We start from the raw sequence: 9,822 nt of genomic DNA on the forward strand, positions 1-9,822 counted from the left end.
TCGATTTTCCCCTTTCCTAGAGTATTTTTCTGATGATCACCCTGATACCCCAATGTCCAGAGAAAATTACAATACTTTTATATAAAAAACAGATTAGAATTACAAAGTTACTTGCTCTTTAATGGAAAAACCTTCATAGTCTGTCATAGTTTTTTTTCTTGTTTAACTTTTTCATTTTATACTTGCTAATTATGAAATAGTCTTCTTTTACCTAATTAAGTGTAGACATTTTGAGTTCTGAATATGTTTGAATTTTTATGGGATTTGGGGTGTATTTTCTTGAGACAAAACTAATTTTAGAGGCATGTGTCATTTTGTTGAGAGGTCCCAACTCATGTAAAACAGAATTTGATTTTTTAGATTGGCAAAACCCAAGAATTTAGAGTAGGCTTGCCAAACAGAAAGCAGCACGTGGCTTCTTATGTGACTTCCTTCTTCCATTAGTGTCTGTTGTGTCTTCTGACTTGGGGGTGTATCTTGTGGGACATGGTGTGATTTTACTCTGGTGAAACTGTAGGGACAGCTTTGTTACCTTCACTATCTGAAAACTGCAATTTAGTTAGCTGTTGAGAGAATTTATTATTTATGGGCTTTGTAAGTGGGAAAATGTCATTTTTGGTTTATTTCCTGAAATGTTAGTGATTAGTGTCAACAAAGTGACTTCCTTTTAAAAAGAGAGCTAAGAAAAAGCATTTGTATAGAAGATGACATCTGGCCACAGGATCTATTTCATCCATCATTCATTGAGAATAAGGCCTGAAGGAAAAATGATTAGTGTGAGCATACCAGACAGGCTTTGTTTTTGATTCCGTGAAACTTTTCATTAAAACATTCCACATCTGAGTGAATGTTTCACCTGTATCTTGAGTGATTTTTTAAGTACATCATTTTCATATTTTAACATGACTAGAAGCCTAATCCAGAAATTTGTTATTAGCAGCAAATGCACGTAGCTTCAGGTGTGCTTTAGAATCTCAGCTTACCTTTCTTAACATTAAAAAAATAAAACATCTGTTTGAATGGAACATGTTTGATCTTAAGGCACGGTAGTTCCCATTCATTTAGCCATCTGATCATCCTACAACAAGATATCGTTTTAATCAACCTTTTATTGTGGGTACTGCACCTTTAATGAACTTGGGTTTTGTTATCTATGTGTTTATCTTTGTGGTATTGTTAAAATGTCCCTAACACTTTAGTGCATGTGAGATGAAGGATAGGTATTATACATTTAATACAGTTCTCTATAACAGCATTTTATTAAAAGTAGTTTTTTTTTTTTTTTTTTAAAGAAAGGAAAGAACTGCACAGTTTTGTTTGCTTACCCTTCCATAGTCCGATTGGTGTTAATTTTGCTGTTATTATACACAGTGTATTCGCTTTTCTGTCTTTGGCCTATTGAATTTTTAACCACCAGTACCAACACAGGTGCTAAAGTAAGATGAGAAAATAAGTTGTCGTTGCTCAGAAGATTATCCTATAAATTAGTAAATAAGATGTCAGAGGTCATTAATTTTTTTAAATAATCTTCTGTGTAAGTAAAATCAGGATATGGCGGTTGGAAGTGTAGCTCACTGTTAGAGGATATGCCTAATACGCACCTGCCCAAGGTCCTGGTTTCCATCCTTATCACCACACACACACACAAAAAAAAGTTGTAGACATTTTAATACTGTTCTACATAGTGACATTAGTGACAGCATTACTGTCACATGAAAAATGTAAATGCTTACTCCCCCTTAATGCTCTTGAGTCCTAATTCTTCTCTTAAATTTACATTTTTATTTTCAGTATGAGCAGTTCTCAGTTTACATTCCATATTCAGTAGTCCCCTTTATTCAAGTGGAGTATTTTCTAAGACCACCCCCGCCCCAGTGGATGCCTAAAACCACATGTAGTACCAAACTCTATACATATATGTTATGTTTCTTCTTAATATACATATCTATGATAAAGCTTAATGTATAAATTAGGCACATAAGAAATTAACAACAATACTACTAATAAAATAGAAAAACCATAACAAAGTGCCACAATAAAATTGCCAGCATTGTTGCTCTTGTTTGAGTTAAGTAAGCAGTTACTTGAACACATGTACTACAATACTATGACAGTCCATCCAGTAACGAAGATAGCTTTATTAAAGGAGATAGGAAAGCTCCTAAGTGACTAACAGGCAGGTAGTATATAGGGCACAGATAGACCTGATGATGGGAAGATTCACATCCCAATCAGCACAAGGTTTCATCACTCTACTCAGAATAAGGTACAATGTAGAACTTAGAATTATTTATTTACTTATTTATTTATTTTTTATAAAGAGAGAGAGAGAGAATTTTTTAATATTTATTTTTTAGTTTTCGGCGGACACAACATCTTTGTTTGTATGTGGTGCTGAGGATCGAACCCGGGCCTCACGCATGCCAGGCGAGCACGCTACCTCTTGAGCCACATCCCCAGCCCAAGAATTATTTATTACAGGAATTTCCCATTCAATATTTTCAAACTATAGTTAAGCACAGAAAATTGAAACTGGAAAAAGTGAAACCAAAGATAAAGGGGGACTACTGTATTTGCATCCTCTCATTCCAGATTGTTAATGAAAAGATACCTAATAGACACAAACCAAAAAAAAGTCTTTCCTTTGATTTGGAGCCAGATAACCTCACCTGCAGAGGTTCAAAGTTACTTCAGTGAGTAAAGTGAACAGCATGATCCTGGGAGCCTAGTGATAGATGGGGTTCTCAGGCTGCCCAGATACAGGGTGTGGCAGCCCATCACTCCCCACTGGTCATATAGCTCTTTAAGGATGTTAAATGTTGCCAATTCTTTATGTGAAATCTCTGGTTTCAAAATCCTCAGATTTTAAAGTGTTTATAGAACACTTGTCTAGCTTGACCCCAGGCTCAGGTGAGAGGGGGAAGGGGGATAGGGATAGTTTGTGGCTGCCAATTTAGTAGATCTGTGTACCCTGAAGAAGTTGAGCAAGGTTAGCATTACTCACCATGGGACTAGATTCCAGTGATTGTATTATTTAAGAGACCACCTCACCTGTATTTCAAATTATTTGTAACTTCACTGGGCATGGTGGTACACATTCGTAATCCCAGTGATTCAAGGGGCAGAAGCAGGAGGATTGCAAGTTCAAGTCCAGCCTAGGCAACTTAACAAGACCCTGTTTCCACAGAAAGAATAAAAAGAGGGGCTGGGGATGTGGCTCAAGCGGTAGCGTGCTCTTCTGGCATGGGTGCGGCCTGGGTTGGATCCTCAGCACCACATACAAAGATGTTGTGTCTGCTGAAAACTAAAATGTAAATAAAATATTAAAAAAAAAAAAGAATAAAAAGAGTTGGGGGTGTAGCTCTGTGGTAGAATGCCCCTGGGTTCAATGCTCAATACTGCCCCCCCCACCCCCCCCCCCGCAAAAAAAAAAAAAAAAAAAACGCTTTATTTTGTGTTTTTTTGAAACTTTACCAGCTCAATTTGGGTTAGACAGTATCGCGGTGAATTGAACCCAGGACTTTTTACATGCTAGGCAAGTGCTCTGCCACTGAGCTACATCCCCAGCTCCTGGACAATAACTTTTTAGGAAAACTAAACACATCTCTGAGAGGTTGGGTAGTTCATGAAACTAGTCTGACATCTAGCTAGGATCATTTGCATTAGAAAAGTAAAGTAACTTTTTGAAAGGGAGTTCTGTGGGCAGTCTAATGGTGCTGGGTAGTTAGGTTGAGGGGTAGTAACAAGTTAAGAGTAGTTTATTAAAGGAGTTAGGAAAGTCTCAAGAGTTAAACCTGACCTAAAATTTTGGCCTAAGATCAACTTTGGACCAGCAAAGATGAAATTCCTCTTTCCTGTCATAAAATATTGGAAACTGAAAACAGTCCCCAGAAATTAAGACCTGTCAAACGACCTATCCATAAATAGAGTATTGCCTGTACTGTGAATTTGTTTTCATTAAAAATCAAGTCATCAGATAAGAACTTGGCCAGGCAATGAGTACTACTATTAAATGATCCCATTGGACAAGTTAGTAGTTTTGCATCAGTGATTTTCACATTACGAGTGTCAGTAGTTTTTTTTTGTGTGTGGCATTGGGATTGGAACCCAGGGCCTTTGTGTATGTGAGGCAAGTGCTCTACCCTTGAGCTATGCCTCTAGCCCAGTAGACATTAAACTAAAAGAATTACCCAAGTTTTCTATGCCTTTACTTTAAATACAGGAGTTTAATACAAGATTTATTTTTAAAATTTATATAAATGTAATTTATATGACAAATATTGTTTCATATTATTTCATATTATTGTTTCATATTATATTTGCATGTTTATTATGAGATTCATGCTGTTTTTACTTTAGGGGGGTCTTTTTAATAAGGTACTCCTAGGCTAGGAGTGTAGCTCAATAGTATAAAGCACTTCCCTTCTGTACAAAAGTCCCTGAACTTAATTTCTAGCACTACAAAATAAATCAAAGGTGCTCCTTAGGGACAGTAGGATCATATTAAAGTCATTGTGTATTTTACCTTAGAAGTATGCAAGGAATATGCCATTGTTTCTGTAGACATTGACATAAAAGTGAATACTTTATCATAAAAACAATTATTTTAGATTACTGAGCACTATTACCTTGAGCATTCCATCAAAGGTGTCCACTATGCAGTATTATTTCTTTCTAGAACATTCCTAAATTGCCAGTATACAATGAAAAGTAAAATTCAGACCAGAGGTATATCTCAGTGGTAGAGCACTTTCCTAGCACATACAAAGCCCTGGGTTAGTACCCAGCGCTTTAAAATAATAATAAAATAATAATTTTTTTAATCAAATGTTTAAACTTTCAGGGTTGTTGTGCTTTGTTGTGTTATGTTGTATTTTTTCCAGTGCCAGGAATCAAAACCCATGCTAGGCAAGCCCTCTACCACTGAGCTACATCCCCAGCCCTCTGGTGTTTACTTCTTAGATTTATTGATGAAGAAGTCTTATTAACTATAAAGCTGAAGGAACATGAAGAGTAAAGGCAATCTGGATATTCCAGAAGCTTGATAACATCCTGTACATTTCTCTCTCTCTCTCTCTCTCTCTCTCTCTCTCTCTCTCATATGCAGTGACTACGTTGCAGCTGAAGGAGGAGTTGCTAGATGGAGAGGATTACAACTTCCTCCAAGGAGCATCTGATCAGGAAAGCAATGGCTCTGCCAACTTCTACATCAAACAAGAGCCATGAGGTGGCTCAGAAACTGAGGGTGGGAGGGGAAAAATTTTACACAGAACTGATTTATAATCAATCCAGCTGTACAGCGGGCTATTCTACTGGGACATTTTGCTAAACACAGAAAATTTCAGTTCCAGATTTTTCAGGTGGGTAGGGAAACTATTTTAGCTGGGTGGGGGGGGAAATTTTTCAATTTATAAAAAGATGGACAATTTTTGTGTTGTATTTGAAGCTTTTGAAAGAATTTTGTAATATTTTCCAAGTTTGGATTTATGTGCATTGTTAACAAGAACTGAAAATCTTAACTTTTTTGGTAAGATTAAAGTTTAGGTAGCAGGATTGAAGGAAATGATTTAAGAAGGATATAGTTGTAAATGCAAATGAACTGTCATTACAAATGAACCTTTTTGGTACCTGTTGGGAGATTTTTGGATTTTAGAAGTTAAGCCAGTCACATCTCCAGCTTCCTTTGCTGCAGAAATATGCAACTGAACCCCTCATGGAGGGCTCATCACCATGTAGATCACGGAAGGGGTAATTAATTCTGCTTGATGGCATTTTATTGCAGCCCATTTTAATGTTTGTACAGAAATGTTTTTCATTCTGTGAAAATTTATTTGGAGTTCTATATGAAACTGGAAGAACTCTGGATACATTTATGTGTTCTTTTAAGTAAAAAATGATTCAAATTATCCTAACACTAAAGTGTTTAAACTGGAATGGTTGACAAGATATACAGGATCTCGATATTGCGGGGTTAGGGAATACATATTGCGGGGTTAGGGAAAATGCAATATTATCCTAAGTTTATTTTCTTTTCCTTGCTAAAATAAACCCCACAAAAAGGGATTCTGATTAGTTCTCTGCCATTTCCCTCCATCTGTGAGATAGCAACTTGGCATGACCACACCCCAAAACGGATGTTCTATATTACCAAAACAATCAAAAGTTGTTCAAAGCCGAAATAGGTTTAGATTTCAAAATCATTCCAGCTCCACATTTAACTAGCTTGGATTTGTTAGAAAACTAATTTGAAAGAGAATTTAATTTTCATGCAATTCCTATATCTAGTATGAATTATCTTTATTTGTAGTCAGAATTTATTTTAACAGTAATAACAGTAAGTGATTTGGACCATTTTGAACATTCCCTATTTTAAAATTCACATGGCTTCCTTTAAAATTAGGGTACAAGGGTAAATTGGTGAAAGGTTTGCTGTTTTCTTACCTTCTACCGAGTTGTGACTGAATGAGAGAGCTCTAGCGTTTACCAGTGAGGTTCATAAACTAAACTCTCAGGAATTCATTGCATCTGTTGTAGAAGTGCTTCTGGGTCTTAGCCTGGCCTCTTCAGAGTGATAATACTGACCATCTCCTCTGGAATATAGGCAGGGCTAATTAGAAATTAATCAAAATGATTAACCTCTACAGTCCTTCAGCCTATGAAATGCTTTAAAAAATGTTAGAAAGTCCCAGGAGACCATTTTAGGTAAGATTTTTGTTTGAATTTTAAAATGCATAGAACGTTTAAAACCAGCAATTTATTTTCTAAAATATTGCTCTACTTTTGGGAATAATAGCATTGGTAATACGCACAGGTTTACCTCATTCTATGCAAGAGGGGTTAATATCATAAGATTTTGTAGTAGCTACTGGAAGTAAAATGTGTTACTTTATAATGTAAGAATGTATGGAATCGCATGTCACCATTTCTTAATACTGACTCTTTGGGGGCATAAATGCAGATCACATCAACGCAAGTTGATTCTCGTGTCAAATATATGTGAATTCAGCTGTAAATTACTGGATATCTTAAACAACATTGCTGAGAGGGACCTACCATAAATGTGACATCCTCACACTTCCCAAATCTTGAACTTTGAAGAATCTTCCCGTAAACTTAAAGCCTAGAAGAGTTCCAAGGCAAAGGGTACAGCAGTCTTTATTCTCAGGCTCAGTGGATTAAATATAGGACTGTGGCTCCATGATGTAGGCTCAAGAAGCCTGTGGTGTACCTTGGGTGTAGGGATCCTCTGGGGAACTGAATAAACCAAGAGGGATGTGATTTGGAGCCAACCAGTCCTGGTAATTAGTTCTGTGAATGCTCATCTGTAGCCAGGTTTTATAAGCTTCCAGTTCTGTAGCAAAAACCAGGCTCTGAGTGTTTTAGGATTTCCTACATACTCATGAAGTGTTTTTTGTCTTGATCCAGTGACCAACAGTTAAGGGTTGGTAAGGACTTCCTACGGTCTAAACACAACCTGAAGCCCTCCTCATTACTCATACTCTAACTCCTGCTGCTGAGAACAGAAAATAAGTCAATGCAGAGGAGATATATGTCTCAGCCATAACTCTTGATTGTACAACTCAGTAGACCCATTCTCTTACGGTTCACAGTGTACTGCTGACCTTGGGTTTGTTTTTGTTTTTGTTTTCCTGTTAGGATTACTTGGGGACTTTTGGTAGTTTAAACTCTTTAACCTTTTCCTTGCTGTGTATGAGGAAAGCTAAAGCTGTTATCAACTTCTTATTCTACGGATACTAACACGGGTTTTCAGTGTTTGTTTGTTTTTATTATTATTAATTTTGTGTGATGTGAATACCCTCTCCCATCAATATTTGTATTATGGTGCTATATATTTGGTAATGATCCTTTAATATTGGGAAGGGATTTTAAAAATACTGTGATTAAACTGGGTTTCTTCCTTTGATTTTCATATTTTAAATAAAGCCACAGTCATTTATACAAAAGAAAAGCATCTCTCTGTTCCTAGGCAAATCTTTTGAGGACAGAGATCAAAGTAAACTGCATAAGGTTTTTACATCATTTCTGTATGTATTTGATATATAGATCAATATCTGTACAAATTTAATCTTTTATTTTCTGGTAACTTGTGATCATTGAGAAAGTGTGTGAAACTTTCTCATGAAGTGTATATAATGGCGTGAAAAATTCCTTCAGAGAAATTTATGTTCCTTTCATTTTTACCAAATTGCAAATTTTCAGCATGGATGTGAAAAGCATTAAAATTATAACTTTGTGTACAAGATTAAAATAATTCACTAAATTTGCCCTTTTTTACACAAAATAAAATGTTAAAGTTAAGCTGTAATAAGCACTCTTTATTGTGTTGTGGTTTGAGGGGGATGCTTTATTCAAAATATTGAATGCCTTCTATAAGCAGCTCTTAAAGAGGCCCCTGTTCCTTTCTGGAGGAGGAATTTCCTACCAGCTGGCAAGGAGAAACAGAGGCCAGCATGGACCCATAGCTAGACCCAGGACCCAAACTGTTTCAGGGTTACTACCATGCTTAACAGGAGGGGTGTGTATGTGTGTTGCTTTTACTGAAGAGCTTTGCACATGCTAGACTATGCAGGTGCTGTACCAGTCAGCCACACCCCAAGCCCCATGTCAACACTTCTGACAGCAGATGGTATACATTTCTTTGCCCACACTAAGTAGTTCTCCATAAGACATGAGCTGAGTATCCTAATTCAAATTTCAAATTAACTCTGACAGTCTACTTGGAGAGTCAGATCCTACAAGACTGCTCCCCCGCCCCCATTTTAGAGTTGTGACTTGTGCTTCTAACCAGCTGGCTTATAAATCAAGAGTTCCATAACTGCCTCACAGAACTCAGGGAAGCACTTTTCTTAATCACCCTTTTTTTAATAAAGAATATAAAGAATACAGTTAAGATGCACAAGGCAACTCATGTGGAAGGTGAATGGGGCTTCTGTGTCTTCTATGGGCACACCACCCTCCAGGCAACTCAGGAATGTGGAAACTCCCCAAAACCTGTACTTTTGGCTTGCTATGGGAGTTTCATTATATAGGCATAGTTGACTACATCATGGTCCATTGGTTATCAACTCAACCTTTAGTCCCCCCTGCCCTTCCTAGAGGTTGTGGGATGACAGTTCCAACCCCTATAGGCACAAATTGGTTCTAAGAACCAGTATATCCCCACCTTGAGGTCAGGAAACTAACCCCTCCCCACAGTCATCTCAGCATTCAAAAAGATCCTTATTGCAAAAGAAAATCCAAGGGTCTTAGGAGTTGTGTACCAAGAATGTGCAGAAACCAAACTTTTTTGTGTGTGTGGTGCTGGGGATTAAATCCCTAGCAAGCACTCCACCTCAGGGATACCTTCAGCCCCAAAATGTATTGCTTCCCTCACAATGTCATTCATTTTATTTAGTGTAGCAATTTTCATAAAACACAGTATAGAATCCTACATAGAAGTGATTTCATTTTTATCATTTTCTTAAAACTATAAATCCACCTCTTTAAAAATCAAGAGAGTGCTACAAATGCATTTTATAACTGCCTATCCAGCCAAATTAATCTGAAAAGTAGGATTCCTGCTTCTAGCCCAGGAAAGAAGCAATCTTAAGTATTTCATCCAGAATAAAAAGGAAGTTGATAGAGTTGCAGGTATACCAGGTATGGGCCAGACACATGGAAGTTAACTGTATTTGTATACACTATTTCATTTAATCCAGCATTGCACTGGTAATAGGTATTCCTTTTTTAAAATCTTTAGACTTCGGAAGTAACTTGCCTAATTTGTAGACAACAAACATGTAAATCTAGACCACTTGACTA

At 36.8% G+C, this 9,822-nt stretch overlaps 1 protein-coding gene across 12 annotated transcripts in view; it reads left to right on the forward strand.

Moving 5' to 3' along the window:
• The window catches only part of Mbtd1 (mbt domain containing 1), a 64,001-nt gene extending 55,682 nt beyond the window's left edge, over window positions 1-8,319 (forward strand). For all 12 annotated transcript variants that reach the window (XM_071603391.1, XM_071603394.1, XM_071603392.1 and 9 more), the window contains one exon: window positions 5,108-8,319. In XM_071603391.1, coding sequence (XP_071459492.1) covers window positions 5,108-5,226 — 119 coding nt within the window. In that variant the 3' untranslated portion in view covers window positions 5,227-8,319. The remainder of the gene's footprint in view (window positions 1-5,107) is intronic.
• The last annotated feature ends 1,503 nt before the right edge of the window (window positions 8,320-9,822 follow it).

Source organism: Marmota flaviventris, chromosome 17 (assembly GCF_047511675.1).
Source record: "Marmota flaviventris isolate mMarFla1 chromosome 17, mMarFla1.hap1, whole genome shotgun sequence".
In the NCBI taxonomy this organism is placed as follows: Eukaryota; Metazoa; Chordata; class Mammalia; order Rodentia; family Sciuridae; genus Marmota; species Marmota flaviventris.